This window comes from Hippichthys cyanospilos, chromosome 11 (genome assembly GCF_059441005.1).
Source record: "Hippichthys cyanospilos isolate Australia breed blue-spotted pipefish chromosome 11, RoL_Hcya_1.0, whole genome shotgun sequence".
Classification (NCBI taxonomy): domain Eukaryota; kingdom Metazoa; phylum Chordata; class Actinopteri; order Syngnathiformes; family Syngnathidae; genus Hippichthys; species Hippichthys cyanospilos.
This window is the reverse complement of record NC_142379.1, coordinates 5,758,807-5,780,423: the sequence shown is the minus strand read 5'-3', so window position 1 is coordinate 5,780,423 and position 21,617 is coordinate 5,758,807. Positions and strand designations below refer to the sequence as shown.

Below are 21,617 nucleotides of genomic sequence, written 5' to 3'. Positions count from 1 at the left end.
TTTTGGATTAAAAAAATATTTTGGTGATGTTCTTTTCTTAAGAGGCATCGTTTAGGAGAAACCCTAGGTCAGAATTTGAGCAAAATTGGGTAATTTTCTTTGCACATAATAGACAGAATGCTTTATTTTAAAGTGTAAAAAGTATCCCTCAATAATTACAACATGTTATTTTTTCAGGGAGACTGCTCAGAAAATGCCATACAATTTCTCCTGTCACAGCTTTGTGTTATATCTTCAATTTTTAAAAAAAGTTAAATTAAAAAAAAATTCTACTCTACAGTACTCTAGAAAATATTGGGAAATTATGACTTCGTAGAAGTGATCATTTGAAAATGTAGAGACTCAGAGAGATTTATAAAATTGAAGTGCGTATTGAGATCGAATTGAATATTCTACATGCAGCTTTTTTGTCATTGTTTTCTTTAGGAACTGGTGCCAGTTTACAGTTTCCAAGACCGTGTCCTGTCAGGTACACAATGGGACTCAACCCACTGTGCAGAGGGTGCTTCAAACCTGCCGCTGGCCTGCAACTTGTCCCAAAGTTCTCAGGTACCGTAGCCTTATGATTCTTTAATGCTTTTCCTCTTTTTTTTTTTCTAATGTACACATTTTAGGTATGTTCTTGTAATTAATATATATATATTTTTAAATCAGCTACAGGACAATCCTGAGACCATCGTTCATGGTTTCCTACAAGCAGGTGACTGCAATTGAATGGAGGTGCTGCCCCGGCTATTTTGGCAAAGATTGTCGTGAAGGTGAGTGGATTTTTTCTTTGTTGCTCACTCTTAAAAAATACAATCTAGGAAGAGCACAGCATGGATTTAAGAGTGTTCCATGGCTACATCCGACTTTTAAGCAGTTTCCTGAGCTTCGTTTCATGCACGCTGGTTTGTAGCTTGCTAATTGTGCTACTGTACTTGTGGTCCCGCCAGAATGAGCGCTGGTTTTAATCAACTCTGTTTTGAATTACCTAGACGTACAAAAAACGTTTTCTCGACTCTCGCTGCATACGCAGCACATGCAATATACTCCTCTGTGAGACATTGATATTATTGGACTGGAATGAATGAAAAACACAGTGGAATGTCCAGCAGAGCAGTAAAAAGAGTTGTGGTAGAACACTTTAATGATGGCCGCTGCTGCTCTCGGATACCGCAGAACACAAACGGTGCGCCCACTAAAGACCAAGTCAGTCGGCGTGACGAAGGTGTGGAACAGTCTGCCGGTTATGCACAAGGTACACTATACGGTTGATTGTACAAACACGATTCCACTCGCACGTCCATCAAATACCTGCAAAGAACAATCAAATTGGAATTGAAGCGAAATGAATTCAGATCAAATACGCCGCAAAACGTCCAAAACAAAAAGTCCTGACATCCGGTAGAGCATTTTGCTATTCCTTAGTGATTTTTGCGGTACTAATGCCAAAAGACAAAGCCTCAAAAATGAAGTTTACGTCATGCAAGTAGTGGGACTCAAGCATGTCCCATATCGACTTTCCGGTTTTACAGAGTTATTTTAGCGCCATGTCAAATTGAAAAATTGCTAATGCTTAGCCACTAGTCACACAGGCTGCCCAGGTGCTCCATAATTCATCATTTGTTATCACAATTACAATTGTGTCGCTTTAATGTTTGAGATGATCACAAGAATGTAGTTTTAACATTCATTATGTCGGAAAACCTATTAAGAAACAAATGACAGTTAAGAATCTTAAAATGTTCCATCAAATATGCACACAGGAGTACGTGTTATTAAAACATGGACACAGGGGCCTCCAACATGTTTCGGGGTACTTGTGGAATATGACTTATGCAGCAATTTCCACTCGTTTTCTTTCATCTTGCCACAAGCTGTCAAGTGGTAAAATAGTGGTTCTCAAATTGAGGTACTAGTACCCCTGGGGGTACTTGAAGGAACTTCAGGGGTACTCGAGATTTTAAATAAAACAAACATGCAAAAATCCTTTAAAAATAATTATTGAATGAATTTATTGTTTCAGGAAAGACTAAGTCCATCAAACAAATGTTATGTTCAGTAGGGTATTCAATTTCATTTTTGTAAAAAGCCAGATTCTCCCCCATACTAGAATGGTTCGACCCAACTTGTCATGTGCCACCTCTATCAAGTTAATGACTTATTTTTGCGAACACATCACTACTACGAACCAAAACGAGGACACTTTAAGTTGAATATTTTTCTGTGGACAAATATTTATTCATAATTATTTCTTTATGAGAACAGATCTGACACTTTATGTTGATTCTTTTTATTTAATTTATGTTCCAGATATTAATGAACAATTTTGCTGTTTAATTCATATATATTAAATAACGTTTAGACGAGTGTGGTGCATACCGCATGAATTGAAATTGGTTAAAGTACGTGAATTTGCAGTTTATTTACCAGTGACAACATTTTATGTTAATTAGATGTTTATTAGTTTCTATGGGACAAAAATGGAGGTTAACCAGCATCCCAACACAGATTGTGTTTAATTTAGACGTTGCATTCAAATTGTTAGGAAAAACACACACACACATGCAGTTGGGATATTTGAGCCAGTGTGTAATGGCTGTTACATAATTGTGCTCTCAAAGCGCTGGCATGGCCTTCCCAAAGTTGTAGCCAGTGACCCCAAAACTCAAATTTTGCTTGTTGGTTATAATTAGCATTGTTTCACTTGGAAAGCCACAATTTTGGCCAGCTCAAAGAAAGCACACATTCGCTAATGGAATCAAGAGAGACTTTATTACAAAGCCATTGGAAACGATTATTTATGTTGGGCTGGATAGTATTTCACACAAAGATTAACACATGGCTTTATCCGCTCTTTCTGTAATGCTAGCGATTATGGTTCACTTGAGACCAAAGCGGCTGCAGAAGTGTGAAGAAGTATTATGGCTGTTTGTTTAAGGCTTGGCTAAACTGATTTACGCACTCGAAATTACCAATGAGCGGATGGGAAATGGTCACCATATGGACGGCTGGCACGCTATGTTGGATTTTGTTAATTACGCCTTTTAAAAAAAAAAGAGGCTGATGTCATTGACAATTGGGCAGTGAGGCACGCTGTGTGGATGGCGAAGGAGGAGGGGAGAAAGACATGAAGGTGTTCCAATGTGTCGTAGAACACCACTGCTCCAAAAAAAGAAAAAAATATATCTGGCCTCACTTACAGTTAGTTGTACAGTACTTGTCTCTGTAGAAAGCAAAAAAAAAAAAAGAAACGTCCATGTTAGGGCCATGAGCCAGCAGTTTAATCAGGCTCATATCTTGTCCGATGAAGATGACCTCATCGTCTCTGGTTCTGCTTTTGGGGGATTTTGGATTCACTTCTGACACTCCCAGAAATGCAGAGAGTGAGAGAGAGCATTTTAGTGTTTTCATCCCTCACATTGAACAATTTCTGATCTTATTGTGGATTTTATTTCCCTTTGCTGAAGCAAATGACCATGACGTGATTCAAAACAATAGAAATTTGCTTAATTTTTCCCTTATACCAAACAAGCATTGAAATATATATATTTTTATTGGCATTAACTTCAATAAACTGCTAAGAAATTTTATATGTATATGCCTCCGAAAATGAGGATTGACATAATGTTATGTTCTCACTCTACACTTAATTCCCTTTAAATTGCTGCATAATGCATGGAGTTTGCTTAAAATTAGATGAATGTTGCCAAGTTGAAATCCCTAGTTTTTAGTTTATCGTTTTGGCACATCTTTTCAAACTGTTTTATTCCAATTTGAATCAAATCAGGGCTGCAAAAAAAGCCAAGGCCTTAAAGAGGTTATTTTTGGAGAAATCCCAAAATGGACATAATTCGTATTTTCGTCAATTACTCAAAACCGATCTAATGAAATTGATTCTGCCCATGTTGTTTTTCAGTTGGAATTAAGGTTCCGAGTGCTTTTTTTACTGAGTCACCAAAGTGGTTGGAAATGTGTCTAAATATACCGATTAATTTGGTAAAGTTGTAACTGTGCTTTTGTAAACAAGCCCCTTAGTTCACCACCATTTTATGAGTGTAAGTGCTGCTTTTTAGCTTTGAATTAAGGAGACAAACAAACATTGCTTGGTGGTGATTTTTTGTTTTGTTTTCAATCCATGACGTATCATTTTATTGTTTGACACTTCTATGTGATGACAGCTGGTCGTGCGAGATTTTGAGTACAAAAATAATCATCGTCCAAATTTTGGACCGTATAAAACCATTATAATTACAATTTTTGAGATGCATTTTAAGAAGATTTATTTCATTGATTTTTTTTGCGATTTTCGCAACTTTCCGTTGAGCGGCGGTCAAACTATCTCAGCGGACAGAAAATTCTTTGTTGACTTGTAGTTGGTAGAGACCACAGTAATGGCTGTCTTAAAGTGTCATCATCACTTCACTGGCTACAAAGACAAACCATACCATTTTTCAATTTTTTTTGTGGGTGTTAATAAATTTGACCTACATATGTATGGATAGAACTGATGCCACTGAACAATTCGAATGGTTGAAGGAGAAAAAAAATCATAAATAACTTTAATTATTACGGTTTTAAAGGCATTTACAAAATTAGGGTGAAAAAACAAGGGTTAAACAAGGTAATATGAAGGGTTTTTGGTTGGCCTTGAAGTCTTCCCAAGGAACATCTAGAGGACAAGTTGATCATGGGTTTGGCCCGAAAAGACGTCTTTGAATTTGATAGCATCTGGTCGATAAATGTGTTAAATATAAATCAAATGAACCCTGAGATATCTGCGGCTTGGTTGTTTCTGTCCAAAGTATTCCATCGAGGTTATGGATAAATTCTAAGGACTAGCAGACCTAGGTGGCGGTTCCCAATTATGAGGTCACAGGACTGTATCAATGATCACAGTATCCCATTGCTCCACTTTTGTCGAAAGCTTTAAGTCTGGAATGGATTCCCTGTCCGATTCCTGACCTCCAGATTCAGAAGAAACAATGCAATTTCCTTGCTGCCTTTCACGTACTCTACCAAACTTCCTATGTCCTGTAGATAACCTTCTCTCCGCTCGTTATGGTAAAGCGATAAAACAGATGCGCATCCACACATGTGCTTCTGTAGACTTTGACAATGCGAGGATATGAGTGATGCCTCTATTACATCTCAGTTGCGCTCGCATATAGGTCAGACGTTAACCTTTTACTTGCTAAACCTCGAACGTTCCCGCTCATGAGCCTGATGGATGATGTTCCTCTCAGTGCTCCTTCTGTGTTTTCCATTTCTTTCAACGAGTTCTCATTGGATCCATCAAGCGCCTAAGGACGCCTTTCTAATTCAGTCTGTATTCACTCGCGTTAAGCTGGTTAAGTTCCCCCAAAAAGATTCTTGGAAACGTCTATGAGAATGATAAGAGCCATATGTGTCCATAATATGTTATCTCAAATATTTTTTTTCTTGTAGTCAAAACAGGCTGGGAACTTTGCCTGTTTATATGTGAGGGAATTGTTTGGTGCTTCTAACGTCCTTTGGAAAACTGATGCGTCCTAGTTGTTAGTCACTCATCAGGCTTTTTGACATAGTCCAACCTTCATCTTAAAGAAATGAAATCCATACGGACTGTAGGTGCATTTTATTGCTGGAGAGCATTCCCCAGGAACTGGAAACCTTCTGAATAGTCAGTTGTGACCGTGGGAGCAAGCATAATTTATCTGTCCCTCAATAAGTCCCTCAACGGGGGATTGTGCTGTTGAAAGGTTCGGAAACCTTTGGTACGAGCAGCCAAGCAGGTTTATGTTTGAAAACTTTGTTCTCAAGTACAAAGTAGAAAAGAAAATATGATAAAGAAAAATTTGTGATTTTAGGGTGACCAGATCTTCCAATTTGTTGTCCGGTTAGCAGTCCACTTGTTTATGTCAATACACAAGATGTCATCGCAATTCAGTCAATAAACCAATTTAACTTTTAAATGAATTTCTATTTACTTTTTCAAATTCACACCGTACCGAAACTAGAGCTACTTCCTGTCTCCATGCTTAAAAATCTTTCGAAGTGTAAACAGATCAAATGCTAGCTGAACATTTCTGGCGACACTTTTCCAGTACTCCAGTATTAAGTATTAGCTAAAAAAAATAACAACTGGTCACCCGATTGCTAACAGATTAAATTAGTTATAAATAGTTCCTGGTGAGATTTTATTCTATTTTTGATTTTCAATGAAGAAAAGGACCCAAAATGATCAAAATACCACACAAGGGTTAAAGGCGCAGTCTTACCTTGGACACTGTATTTCTATACCACAATTTCCACCTTGCCACCAGTCGCATTTTGGATGAATTATTTTTCTTTTTAAACAAGAAACCAATCATGCTGTCGCTCTTGTTATTATTTGTCCCATTTTGACTGATGTTTTCACTACCGTGTGGTTTTTGGGTTTCGTGCTGTACTTGTTAGACGTGAAAAACAGACCGGCCCAAACCCAGCTGGGGTGTTGTGTAGTTAAAAGCAGAATTTGTTCCTTTTGCTCAAATTGTGCCTTTCTGACATGAAAGTAGATGTAGGGTGCCATTCGTTCACGCTTATGTCTCCACCCTTTTAAATGACAACATCAAATCAATCCGACCGCAATAAGCTGGCCTTTAATTGCATTCTGTAATGGCTGCTGCTCCCCCGCGGAATCACGCAAGATCGCGCCATTAAAAGACGATGAGTGCACGTCTGCGCCGTCAGGCCCATCCGTCTCATCCTGCGGTGGCGGGACGGTGCCAGATGATGAGATGATTGGCATCGGGGTAGTTTGTCATTGCAGCGCGTCTGACAAAATGTTTGTGAAGTTTCCTTTTATTGAAATGCTGTGCGACCTGTCAAGTGGCGTCCTGGCGCCGATGCTCAACGATGGCAGTGTGGTCTTCCGGGCATCCCGCGTTTCAGAAATAGTGCTTTCAACTCTGTCACATTGCGGGCAAAAATGGGTGTGGGACCAAAAGAGTTTGTGACTGCGTGATTTGTGTTTGTCTGTCAGGATGTGTGTAGGTGTGTTTCTGCCTTGATGTGTGGTTGTGTGTATTGGTGACAGCTGTACTTGATGGCAAGCAATAGTTGACCACTTGGCGGTCGGGGCCTCTGTGGGATGCAGCCAGGCTTCTTGGAGGTAGTCTGCGGTTCTCTGATCTATATTCAGGTCTGATGGAGCAAATATTGAAGCCTCAACACTATGGGACAGGGTGTACTTTTTCACCGCATGCACTTGTTCGCTCCAGATTCCGATGCAGCGCCACTGATGATGCATCCAATCTGTCGAGGGCTGAGCGATATGGCCCCAAATATTAAATCTGCTATTCCAGCAGCGTGCAAGGCCGCATTTTTTGTAAGGAGCCATTGTTGATATCTGAATAATCAGTATAATAATCACATTTTCCATACTATAAGGCGCACCGGATTATAAGGCGCAGCCTCAATTAATGACTTATTTTAAAACTTTTTCCATATATAAGGCTCACCGCATTATAAGGTGCAACAGTAGAAGCAGTCAAACTTTATTAGTAGATTGCAAACCAGCTTTCTGACAACTCCATTCACTCCCAAAATGAATAAACAACTGTCTCATGTTTTATTTTATTAGTAGTTCCGTGACAGTTTATCTTTTAACAGCAAAGTATAACATGTAGTGCAACATTTGTATCAGGAACTTTTCCTCCAGTGCAATCACAATATAGTAATACTCAAAGTAATAACAAGAATAACTCAAATAATTAAACTCTCAATCGCACAATAACTCAATGTCAATATGAGCAACCTTGTTCAACTGTAAACACACACAAGAAAAAGGTAAATCTTACGTTATCAGTTCATTACCCATCTACAAATCCCAATCTCAATATTGATCCATGTATAGGGCGCACTGGATTATAAGGCGCACCATCAGGTTTTTAAAAAAAATTAAGGCTTTTAGGTGTGCCTTATAGTGCGGAAAGTACGGTAATTAATATCTCCTCTATTGCAGTGATATCAATAAACATTCTTTGGTAAACACAGTTTAGGAAACAACAGTAAACAACAGGCCCAGAAGTGCAATGAGAGATACAGTAGAATGCTTTGCCTGTCAAGCCACTGTATTGTAGTTAAACAGTCAAATGTTGTGAGAAAGTCAGCCAAAACTTTAAAACAAAGTATAGTGTCAAAATAATGCATCACATGAATGGCAGAGCAGATCAACATTAAGTCCAGTTGTTAGCTTCCTTGGCTAATAATAATCTGTGTCTCCATCTCTAGTTTAAAGAATCGACAATCATTCTTTCTCTCTGAGGGAAGTAAGGCCCGATTTTCTTTTAGCAGCATATCACCTTAGACTAACACCGATCTGATTGATTGTTCTATTTACTTTGGTGGTGGGCAGCCTTCCTCTTGTCTTTGTACTGTGGAAATTGTTCTCATTTGTTTTTCAGTGTCTCGCTGAACACAACCCAATCGGAATTCTTTTCCCATGATTTGAGTACAGGCCAAAAAAAAATAAAAAATAGTGCTGTCCTCTGTTGCCTCGGTGTAATTATGGATCCAGGCAAGACCCTATAGCTGCGGTCTCATTGTAAACATCAGCATGAGCAAGGGAACTTTGGTTTTCTAACCCGACATAATTAAATCCCAACCCCGGAAATGGAAATCCCTTCGGAAAACATACTGCCTTTTTTCCCCCCCTCTGTTAAAGATGTACATTTGGTTGAGTTTTTTTTTTTTTTCGTGTTGTGCTGCTGGGTATGTTTTCATGTTAAAAACATATGGTCAGCTGATTCTTGTCTATGGACAAGACAAGTGAGCCCATTAGCAGTGACGAAAGGGGCTTAAGTGGCCTGCAGAACAGAAATCAATCATATTGTAGGTGAGGCCGAGACGCTTGTTTCTCTTGATCTACAACTCAGCTGAACTTGAAGGAGAACAGACACAAGCTTGGGGGAAAGGGGGGGGGGGGGGTGCAGTGCCACTGGGGTCACATATAAAGAGTCAGAAACTTTTTATTCTAATCATATATATATATATATATATATATATATATATATATATATATATATATATATATATATATATATATATATATATATATATATATATATATATATACACCTTTATCTTCAATTTAAAGTGTTGGTGGTAATGTTTCAGATCATGCATGTTTTGCATCACGAGGAAACATAACTGCTTTGAGCGCGTTCAACATTACACTGGCGCAGCGTTCACTGACCGCTCACAATGTGGGAAATCTTAACTAATACATAACTTACACATATGAACGCATGAAAATATGAAACGTTTAGGAAGATGAGATTTAGTCCTTTTTGCTTTACTTTCTACATTGTTGCCAAAGTGTTGGTGTGTCTTATAGAAAATAGCTGAATTTGACCCCCAAATTAAGGGTGCGTCCTATACACAGGCGCGTCCTTTAATTGGGGAATTGGGATAATTCAGAAGCACTGGAGTAATCCGTCAAAGTTTGATCAATTTCGGATCTCAAAGCCACAAACCGGTTTGCAACCTTTTTCAAGCTCTTTCAGCCATATGACAATTTTCGGACCCTTGCGGACAACCACAACAAACAGCCAACATGGGGTCACCCCCCTCCCTCTGCTGTTGACCAGTCTTCAGTGTTTAGCTTGATGAATTCTTCGCGATGCGAGCCACTTGAGCTTTTGATTGTCCCTTCCGCTTGTGGCCGCGCTCCGAACGAGAGATCTTAAGAGGTCGAAAGGAGGCAAACCACACCTGTGAACATCCAGAACGCCGCAAGGGCTGGATTTACATGCCGGGAGAGCCATAGACGCAGGGGTACACGGCGTCCTATTTCAGCCAAGCAGAAACCTCAGCGGCCGCTGTTAGCATCCTGCCGGCTGCGGTTGGAAACGCCGATTTAGGCCGGGCGCAACCCGCCGGGGTCATTTTTGCTGTCGCGATATTTATGAGTGCCAGTTGTTGCTCGTTTCTGCTTTCTCTGCTATGACCACAATGTGGGCGGCTCCCATCTTTGGGACTGACAGCTGACATTCCGAACGTGAGCCAAAGACCAAAGAAAGCGAAAAGAAATGTACGGGTTTCCTGTTATGTACTCATATACGTAAGTGATCCATGTTAATAAACAATGTAAAGCTGTCTCTTCCAAGTTGGAGAAGCAGCTTGATAACATATGCGGTTGCTTTGCTGTACGTAAATGGAAATTTGCAAAAATGTACTCATTATTCCTGCAAAGGAGAGAAAAAATAGGAATTTTTACCTCTTCATTTAAAAAAATAAATCATCAAATAATGTGTAATAAATCTAAATGATATACTTGTATAAATGTAAATGGAAATTTGCAAAAATGTACTCATTATTCCTGCAAAGGAGAGAAAAAATAGGAATTTTTAACTCTTCATTTAAAAAAATAAATCATCAAATAATGTGTAATAAATCTAAATGATATACTTGTATAAATGTATAAATACGCTAGTTCTTCATTTAACGTAGAGGCTCCAGAACTGCCGGGCAAAATACTAAACATATATATTTATGTATCAAAGCTTTAAAAAATATCAATGTTAAGTATTATTTTCATCTACTTAGGGTCTATGTGACTATAAAAGGCAAGGCCATGCTTACAATTTATTCTAACTAGCTAGTAAGCGATTAAAAAAGGGATATCACACTTGTTATTTTGTCCATAGTTATTTTGATAATTAAATAGTATTTAATGTACAATTAATCCTGTTTAAAACACAATTTTCCTGTTGAGATCAACTGAAAATAACACTTCATGTCCTCAAGACTCAGGTAACGATGAAAAATGGCCTATCTGTGTTCTGGGTTTGGTCATGTGACACTCACAAGCTGATCCTCGATTGGTTGTTATCAGAGCCTTGAATACATGTCATGTGAAAGATTTTTTTTTCAGCCAAATGGCGGCTAAACTGGGCAAACCATTTTCGGATGATAAACGATTTGAAACCGTGCTGTGCCGCATTTGTGAAATTTTAGAACTGCGTTGGTATTTTTCGGCGTATTATAGTCAGGAATGTAATGTCATGTAAGAAGGAAATTGCATCTCTAGTTTATGCGCATCAACATAAGACAAAATAAAAGCAAAAAAAAAAAACCAACAACAACACACAATTCAGTACTAATACATCCATGTTTCAATTAATTTGCTTTTAATTTGAAAAGAAACATGTCCTGTCTTGCTTTTACGTATCCCTTTTTAAGAACCGCTGACAAGATAAGTAACAACTTATGTGTTACGACATACCCCGATTATGGCACCGGTGCATCGAAAGTTTTGTTGTCCGTTCATTAACATCGTAAATGTCATTGTATATTTGTCACTGTATATTATATTAATGATGACTCAGTGGCACTCACCAATAACACCCATTTATGTTTAAATCATGTGCCGTCAGTTGAACTCAGCGGTATATTCGATGAAATTTCACCACACTTATTCTTGAGGACTTTGCCAGGAAAAAACACCTCATTTGTTTGAACCCTGCCTTTAAATATATGTTTTTTTGTTTGCCTTGCGGCCATGCAAAAATATCAACGAATGCGTGGATGTGGGTCCATGTGCTGAAAAGTTTTTTGTTTTTTTTTGAGCACACTGAAAAGGCGCCAAGTCAGGAGACAAGCAGGTGTGCAGGCTGGGCTTCGGTGGATTGTGTTTAAAAAAAAAACTGCAAGAAACTTCTACTGGAATAATATTTATCTTGCGAGTGAGTGACATGATTTTAGGAAGAATTCCCAATAAGCTCTCTCGGGTGTGTGTCTTGGCCGGATTTCCCAACAGAAGGGAGTAAGAAATGAGAATAAACACATTTTTTTTTCTTCTTAACCAACCAACTGCTCTTTTATTCTATCTGCAGAGTGCATGAACTGCACCTCATACACAGACATGAACGTGAGGATCAACAACATCGAGTCACAGGTAAACCACCGCCGAACTGCACATGGAGTTTGTGAGCGCACATGAAATTAATTGTTGTTGGTTTTTGTTTTTTCTGCACCCTCTGTTACAGCTCAAGATTTTGGAAGACATGCGCTTGCCATCACCGATTGTCCCCAAGCCAACACAGGGACCAGCTGATAACGAGGTGGACCGACCGCTCCCGACTCCGCCAGGTATCAAAATACATCATTTCAATCTTTTTTTTTTTTTTCTCTTTTTGCGGCTTTTATAGTTGAAGTTTGAGTACATCCTTTCTAGTGTGAACTGCTTGTAATACCAATAAGTCAGACTGGTCTCCACCCCCCCAAATACAATATATAATTATATCAGAATGTATCCAAAAATCTCTGATATTATCATGCATATACACGCAGTCCATTCTAATTCCATTCCTGTTATTCCATCTAGCAGCGTCTGGATATTGTATGCAGATTTTAATTTGGAATATTTCATTTTCGTTTAAATAGTATCACTTGATTTTGTCTCTTCTAACATTTCATACTAAAAAATTACACAAATGCATGATGATATATTGGATTGGAATCGTATCGAACACTACGATATTGACTAAAAAAAGTTGAATTGAGACATTCTTAATTTTATTGTTTTTTTTATTGAGTTGAGTTGACAAAAGCAGAAGATGTTGCAACTTTTATGATTCAAATGAATAATTGTTAAGCCTGAATAATTGGTCAGGCAGATTTTGTAGATGTTCTACTGTTGTCTACTGTTTGCATTTACAATATGACTGCAAAAAGTGCGCTTGTTTATAAAAGTAGTCAGCGTTGTGATTTTTCTGCCCCCTGTAGGCAGAGACGAGTCATTTGATTTTTTTTTTGTCTAATAAAAATTGTGTTGTCCTTGTTGCCTTGCACTGCTTGCATGAACAAATTAACGTGACCAAACACAATGGTGCTCTTTTCTAGCACTTTTAGTGTTGTGGCCTATTTGTCAAAATGGCATTGTTATTTATCTATTTATTTTAATCAAAATTGAAAATGAATATTTTCATGAAAAAAATCAACCTCTGTTTCAAATTGACTTCCAGCATAACAAATAATGTAACTTGAAATAAATCATTAGCATCGTCAAACCTTTATGGGCCTTCTAAGATCACTACTGTCACCTAGTGGCACTTTATCAGTATTGCTGGAAATATTTTGCATAATCTATATTGCACACACACACACACAAAGGGCTCCCCACCTGACACACCGTAAACAGATGTACCTGTTGAACAGCTACATGTACTTGTGAGGGACTACCAGGGCCTGTCGGACCACCAGGCAGAACCGGATCTCGAGGTCCACCAGGGAGATCAGGCCTTCCCGGAGTCATCGGTAAAACTCGGTCCAAATTTGATGTGTTTTTTTCCAAGATCATCTGTTTGACTCATTAACTGTTGGTGATCAGGCCCCAAGGGGGACAGAGGTCTACCCGGCGAAGGGGGTATCCCCGGCCCGCCTGGCCCACCCGGTCCTCCGGCACCTCCTTCCAGGTCTTCGATCGTACACGTGAGAGGGGATGTGTTTAAATTGGATGAAGAAGGTGAGGAGATCACACTTGTCAGTTCTCAAATGTTCCTACAGTTCGTTCATTCATACTCCGGGGTGGGGAAAAAAAAGCGTATGAATGGAAAAGAATTTACCGGTGCAATGTGTCTCGCTTTTAGCAAAGCATCCCTTTACTAGAGAAGCGCCGGCGCTCATTTAGTTTAATTGTTCCCGTGTGCTCAGCTGACGTAAGCCGTGCCACACTTTACAGCAGCCCGATTCGGGACCACCGGCAAGACAGTCGGACGAAATTTCACATGCAAGCTTAGTGCGGGAGCTCCGTTAGATGCAAACGAATCTAGTGGACAGGGCCCAGCGATTTTGAAAGATAATACACACACTTGTGCGGTATTTTGTCCAATCCTTTGATTTTTACATCAAAAGCATTTCACCTCAAAGCGAAAGCATTGAAAGAAGAAACTAGGGAGCTGAAATTTTGCCCATATGGTGACAACATGTCAAAGTTCATCATGACACACTACCAGGAGTGTGCCATTCCTTGGCTAAAGTACGATGGGAGTGATGTGGAAGGAAGTGACCCAAAAATGGTCAAAATACCGCACAAGGATTAATATTGTGATTTTATTATAATTATTTTCTTTCGGTTTATTTTTTAACAAGCTCAAGCAATGAATGAATCGGCCTTACAAACCCCAATTCCTGGACCGTTTAAAGGATGTTTTTTTCTTGGCTAAAATACTTCAAAAATGGAAAAAAAAAATGACCAAAAATGGTCAAAATACTGCGTAAAGGTAACACTGCTTTTTATCATTATTCTTTTTCCACGTATTCTATTTAACAAGCACAAGCAATTAATTAATCAGCCTTACAAACCACATTCCTGAACTGTTGTAAAGGTTGTTTTTTTTTCCTCTTTAATTATTTATTATGGTCATACTGTACCGAGCAGTGAGGACATGTTTACAGGATTTCCACATCGCAGTAAATTCCACTTCCAATTCTCAGTTGGTTATCATCATATTTATTCTGATAGATATCACAGGTATCCTTCTTTGGGGGATTTCCACAAAGAGTCAGCGGAAAAAAAATGACCACATGTATTGTTGTTGTATAAATGGAGAAAGTTCTGTATCATATTATATATCCAATCAGTTCTTTCAACTACGATACTTAAGTACGTTTTCATTAATGAAAAGGGGTAGCATTATGCAATCGTTAGCCTGCCCCACATTCCAAATACACATTTGCTTAATTTAAGATTTTAAATAGTTCATACATGTGAATGTGAGTGTGGATGTTTGTTTTTGTGAATGTGGCCCGGGTCCAGGTTTCGTCTTGCCCAGTCAGCTGGGATCCGCTCCAGCTCACTCATCATGACCCAAATGAGCACAAATGCCAGAAAAAGGATTGGATAGTCTTTTACACTACGCCGTCATATCGACCTACATTACGAAAACTCCCACAAAAATCATCTTCAAAGTGCGGTACGAGCACTAAAGAATGAATGCCCAAGTAACGTTCGATTACATTTGAATGTATCGCATAATACATTGGCATTCATTCAGCTTTTGGATTTCTAGATTTTAACTTGTTCGATACCACTTTTTTCAGACCGATACAGTATCAGGTTTTTGCCCCCTTTCAATAACAATAATAAGAATTGCAAATGGGTACATCTTAATAGTTGGGTTATAACTCTGACCACTAGAAGGCAGCAAAGAGCCATTTGTCACTCTCCTGCAGTCGACTTGCTCTGATGAAGCTGTGTCTGCCTCTCTGGGCCCACAACTGTGTCTGCGGGTCTGGAACAATGCAGATTCGGGTCTGCGGGACCATGTTAGCTTGAGGGGGAATCAAGCGGCTGTAAATCGGCCCCAATTTGTTAGCTGTCAGCACAACAGTGTGCGTTTCGGGGAACAAGCCGTGGCCCGCAGCCAGTTAGGGGAGGAGATGACCTGCCACTCATGTTCACTTTCTTGGCGGGGCCTCCATGTTGGAGCAGAGTGGAACATAAGAAAATGACTTCCAGAGGAAAAGCTGCTTCTTTTTTTTTTTTTTTCCGGCGTGGACGCTAGCCATCATGTAACAGCGCTGCATCAACATGGGGCAAGCTCAGCATATGCTTAAGTGAAAAAGAAGTGGGAGTGTGGCTGTGTGTGTGTTAAGCTTTTTTTTTTTTTTTTAAACACATCCTACATGTTGAGGACAAGGGCCGCTTCCAACTCTCGCTTGTTTTCTATGAAAACACACCATGACCGAGTGTCTAATACAGAGGTCTGCAACCTGCGGCTCCGCCTCTTTCATCCTTATGTTGCGGCTCTCCAGGCGACGCATTTGAATCGCGGTCAATGACGTTTGGGCGATTGGGTAATAGGGCGACATTTACGATGCGTGTTCTGTGCGATGGGACACAAAACGTGACTCGAGACAGACAATCTTTTCCGCGAAGTTAAAAACAGGAAAGCGAAATAGGATGAGGCCTACCAGATTAAAAGCACACATTTTCAGAGTAAGATATAACTGAACAGGAAAAACTAAAGCGCTCGTAGAATCCCTAACACAAAATAAATGTCATCTTAATGCCCCTGCGTGTGAACAAGGATGGACTCAAACGTTGGGTCAGTCTGCTGGTTCTTTTTTGAAACCGAAAAGGTGGCAACCTTGGTAACCACAAACACCGCTAAAAGCTATATTTAGCGTTATGGAGAACGCAAACAGGAAATACAGAGCGACCTTCCAGATTAAAAGTAGATATCTCAAAAAAAATAAAATAAATAAATATATATATATCTTGGATTGTCCCTCTGCTGCTGTCAGCTAGTTTCACACCGCGAATAATAATGTAATAATAACATCATAATGATATCATTCCTATTATCGCAAATGCACCGTTATCTCGATTAAAGTTTTGTACCGTTACAGAATCCACTTTCCGTCGGCCGCGCACAACCCGCATAGAGCTTTTGATCCGACCCGCTGTGTATTTGTAAAAAACAAATAAAGCCTCTGTGGACCTTCTCGGAAAAGGCCAAAAACATACAAGCCACAAATGATTATAATATATAATAATAAGCACTTGACCAAACCTTGGCTGGCAAATGTTAAAATCCTCCTGTTTTCCTTTCCTCCTGTCAGATTTGTTTTCAGTAATTAGTCATGCACAAAAATAAAAGTTAATAAAACAGCCCACGCTTGGGTGGGGTGGGAAAGGAAACTATTGGACTGTCGTGAAGGTTCTTTTTTCGTCACTCAACCGCGCAGTTGCTTGCGCGACATAATTGTGGAGCGATCCCAGGTTGGGATTATTTAGCTCCCCTGGGATGTCATGTGATACACCTGGACTGTGTGTAGTAGTAGACCTGCTATGGCAGTTTGAAAACCTCAAAGCTACAGACATACATATGCCAATATACGCTACGAGGTGTATTAATACCAAAGTTTCCCTGCGTATTAAACCTTGTGTGTGTGTATTATACACAGATATTTTTGGAAAATTGTCACTATCAGACAATTTAGCAAGAATAAACATGATGAATATACATAAAAATAAACAAAATGGATTTAAGTGCACAAATTGCTTAATGTTCCAGTCAATTTGCTCTTCATTTAAAATGAAAAATGCATTGTTGCTTTCACCAATGTCCAACGCGTATATGCAGTCAGATGCGGGCATTAAATTTGTTTAAAGTTGAACACAGAATCTCTGTTAAAATCTCAAGTGACCCCTGGACTGCCTTCAAATACTCCCAGGGGCATTTGTACCCCCATTTGAGAACCAAAGTCCTAGATGGATGATCCACGCTAAATGGCCGAGTGTTTTTCTCCACACCATCTAATAAAGGTGCAACGCGGCGTCAAGGTTTCATTTCTGCTCATCGTTTCTATGCAGACGGCGAGTACATCCGTCTAAATGGCCCCCCCGGTCCACCTGGCCCACCCGGCCCACCTGGCTCTCAAGGTACAAATGTCATCCAGTAGCCTCAACTTCAGTATTAACAATGTGAATAATTGCAACCAGGTCCTTTGGGACCGAGGGGCCCCGTTGGGATTCCAGGCATACCGGGACAAAATGTGAGTAATCTTTCACAGAATATCCATCAATAAATGAGGGGAAGTATCATTAATATACTGTCTGGCGTTTTACACAAGGGCAAGGACGGCGACCCCGGCCATCCGGGGATTCCCGGACCGAGAGGTGACCCGGGGCAAAGGGTGAGGCTGATTTATTCCCGCCGAATGTTTATTTTCCGATGACTTGTGGGGCTGAACAAATTGATTGGATATTATTTCCAAGTACGTGTCATGTGACCTCAAAGGTGAAACGGCCTTTCTTCAAAGGCTCAGTCCGGTCCGTGACTAATCCTCCGCGTCCTTTGTCCAAGGCCACTCCGCTCCCCTCTGGAGTGGGCCTCCGCCTTTAAAGCTGATCCCAGTGCAAAGATTTAAGACCGGAGGTCTGCTGAAGACCGCAACGGTTGGATGAGAACAAGGGTGCTAAAATCTCTGCTTTTTTTTTTTTTTTTTCCCCCTCCCTCTATCAGGGGCCTCCAGGTGAAGCAGGTCAGCCGGGCCTCGCCGTAAGTACACGTTGCGTTATATTACGCAGAGACAATACAGACGTGACAAGATGATTGTCTCGTTCACAGGGACAACCGGGGCTCAAAGGAGAGCCAGGTGAAAGCTTCAAAGATGTAAGCATCTGATACTCTACCTACATTCTAGTACACCGGTGTGAAACCCGAGGCCCGGGGGCCAGATCCGGCCCGCCACATCGTTTTATTTGGCCCGCAAAAATGTTACTTACGACTTCAAATTTCAGGCTAAAATACCAAATTTGCATGTTTTCTTCAACATTTACACTTTTTAAAATGTTAATAACACCCGTTTTGAACAGTTTTTAGCGGCCCCTGATTTCAAATGCTGTCAAATTTATTTGACTTCCCAGCTATAATGGCCCTCCGACAGAAACTATAACTACAATGTGGCCAATGATAAAAATGAATTTGACACCCATGCTCTAGTCATAAGAGGATTTTTTTTTTTTTACCGAATTGGGAAAAATGCAAGAACACGTTGTGATGTAATTGGTAAAGACTCAATTTAGATTTTATGTAACAAACGTCACATTGATACATGAAAAAAAAGTAATTTTTCCAGAAATAAATAATTGTTCTATATATTAGATTTTGTTCTAAGGTAGTCATAATATAATATAATATAATATAATATAATATAATATAATATAATATAATATAAAAATAAAATTACATGAAAAATAGAATTTTACCAGAAATGAATCATAATTTTATTCGATTTTCGACTAATCTGATCTAATATAAAATGTATGATACATTACAATACAATACAATTCAATACAAGAAGAAATTGTAAAATTATCGGAAAAGACTGTTAGATTCTCTGTGACAAACATAATTACATGAAAAATGTTATTTTACCCGAAATAAATCATAATTATATTAGATTCTCATCTAATCTAATTTGTCACCGTTTTACCAGAATGAAGTCATAATGTTGTAAGAATTCACTTTGTTTTGGTGTATCCAATGAAAAAGAAGACCTGTACTCTAGTTCTTCTAGAGTAATTAAATTACAGGACAAATTAGTATTGCAAAAATGAATGTCAATAATGCTCAGATAATATTGATTACTATTAGATGAGATGGGTTGTATGGTTGCAAAGTCCCAATATTGAAAGAATATTGCGCAAGCTCTCCCCTGCTAACTGCGAGCTTGTGAATTGAAGCCGGAGGCGGTGCCACAACTAAGGGAGGCTTTGAAGATCCTGGCCGAAAGGGTCCTGATCCTGGAACACATGATCGGCATTCACGGTGAGTCCCAACACAAAAACGCGACAACTTGTACACAACTGACAACCGAAAAAAAAAAAGTGAGGGCTCATCGAAGAAAATAGCTGAGGGTTGATTTTATTTTTAATATGTAGATCCAATATTACCGGGGGTCTCTGTCAAATTCTTCAAATTTAGAAGATTTACACTGCGGTTAACTTCAGAAAAATGTACATCTGAATAAAGCAGCAAAACCCATTCATTTTTATCCGTTTCAACGGGCGGCCATTTTCCTCTTGCTGTTGTTGCCTGAAAAAAACCTGACCATTGCTTAGAGCTCAAGTAACAAGCTCAGCTTGTCGTCACATGACTAAAATCTGGAAACAGGTGAGCTGTGATTTGTTGCTACCTGTGCGAATCAACTTGTCGTCACATGACTAAAATCCGGAAAAAGGTGAGCTCTGGTTTATTGCTACCCGAGCAAGTGTGATGTAAGTAACAAGTAACAAAATGTTCGCCCCGTGATATAGATAAAAACAGGTGGATTTTCTTGCTTAATATACATATATATATATATATATATATATATATATATATATAGTTAGAGTTAGTTGGCTGTCTATCATGCACAACCGTGCGAATGACGCGTCCTTGTCCCCACACAGGAATCCCGGAGGGATCCGGTTATGACGTGATTGTGGACCCCCTGTCCTTGACAATGAGAAAAACCAAACGCCGCCATAGTGGGCCCAAACCCACACCGCCGGAGATACAGAAACCATCTCCCGTTTAAGGCTGGATGTTTCTTCAACCCCCCCCCCCCCCCCCCCCCACTTTTATTGCCTTTTTATCGCCGTAAGCATCCGAGTGAGTTCGATACGATACTTCATAGTTCCTTTTTCGGCGCGGCTGTTGCAGGATTTCAGTCGACATAAGTGTAGTAGCAGCGCTTACATGGTGTCACGCAGTGAAATATAAGCCCATAAAGTGTTATGAGGGTCTTGGCTTCTTTCTTCCCACAGATAAAAGACGGCCTAGTAAACACATCAGTTCGCGCCGGCAAAGCTCCCCAGGCCGCCGTACGAGACTTTCCCGAGAGCCGCGGCCCAAAAACGCACCGTTTGGTGTCCGACGCTCTCTCGCCATTCATCGGGCCTGTCAAAGATATTTCTTCTTTTTGCTAACTCTCCTCTCTGCCTCGTTAAAGCCCAGATGCAAGACGTGACGGGCTGCCAGCGGCGTCCGCTTAAAATGATAGTTTCTCCAAAAGAAGAGTACATCTGGAGAGCGAGCATCTGGAAAGGAAGTTAGTTGTTTTTTCTTTCCTTTCCTCTCGCACAAACTGACAGGATCACATCTTTGTATCAATATTGCAGGTCCCTCAAATAATAACGTGCGATGTACAGTAAAGGCCAAAATGTCTTTATAGGCTAGCATTTTTAACTGTTGATTTAGGTTAGTGGTTCTTAACCTTTTTTCTGTGATGTAGCCCTGTGAAATATCTTTTCAGCAAAGTACCCCGTAACCAGTGCAAAAAAAACAAAAAAAGCCGTCAAGTGTCGGATTTATTAAACTTTAGACCTTTTCAAATTTAATTTGTGTCCTCTTTTGGATCATATAACTTCAATATGAATAAATATAAAAATTAGAAATAAATATTCGTCCTCAGAAACATAACTAACACAAAACATCCAGTTTTGGGGTTACATTTGAGATCTGTTCACAAAATAAATCATTAACTTAATAATTAATAAATATTTGTCCACAAAAAGTAATCAACTAAAAATGTCAGACCTGTTCTCAAAAAGAAACAATTATAAATAATAATAACAAATATAAATACTTTTCCACAGTCTTTGAAAAGGACTGCCTGTGTAACCTGTAAAAAAAAAAAATAAAACACTTTTTCCACTTTCTTTTCTCATTTCAAGCTGGATGACAAGAATCACAAAATGTGGCCAAGTTCTGACTCATTTTGGCCTTAACTGTACATACATCAACTTTTTTTTTTCCCCCAACTTAACATCGTGCAATAATGACAAATACTTTTTACTTTTTGGGGATTTTTCCAAAATAAAAATGGTCACTTTGTGTATTTGAAACTATTCTGTTGGATGTTGAACAGCGCTGCACCACTGCTTACAAAATCTTGCACCTCTCTCCCGAGTTCATTGACCTTACCAAAATATTGGGAACGCGACATTTCTACACCACTGCAAACTATATGCACAATAATACATGTTAAATTAATATCTTCAGTGAGTGATTTTAACCTAATGAAATGTTCTGTGTGAATATGATGTATCCTTAAATGGGCTGTCATTTTCTTGTTGACATCTTTCCATAATTAAAAACAAAAAATCTTACTGA

The 21,617-nt window shown here is 39.3% G+C and overlaps 1 protein-coding gene across 2 annotated transcripts in view; it reads left to right on the top strand.

Annotated features, from left to right (window-relative positions):
* Positions 1–21,617, top strand: part of col26a1 (collagen, type XXVI, alpha 1) — a 25,176-nt gene extending 3,559 nt beyond the window's left edge. For both annotated transcript variants that reach the window (XM_088427799.1, XM_088427798.1), the window contains 13 exons: positions 427–549; positions 655–758; positions 11,844–11,905; positions 11,997–12,099; positions 13,168–13,266; positions 13,340–13,474; positions 17,330–17,398; positions 17,459–17,511; positions 17,590–17,652; positions 17,982–18,017; positions 18,087–18,131; positions 19,205–19,289; positions 19,913–21,617. In XM_088427799.1, coding sequence (XP_088283925.1) covers positions 427–549; positions 655–758; positions 11,844–11,905; positions 11,997–12,099; positions 13,168–13,266; positions 13,340–13,474; positions 17,330–17,398; positions 17,459–17,511; positions 17,590–17,652; positions 17,982–18,017; positions 18,087–18,131; positions 19,205–19,289; positions 19,913–20,040 — 1,105 coding nt within the window. In that variant the 3' untranslated portion in view covers positions 20,041–21,617. The remainder of the gene's footprint in view (positions 1–426; positions 550–654; positions 759–11,843; positions 11,906–11,996; positions 12,100–13,167; positions 13,267–13,339; positions 13,475–17,329; positions 17,399–17,458; positions 17,512–17,589; positions 17,653–17,981; positions 18,018–18,086; positions 18,132–19,204; positions 19,290–19,912) is intronic.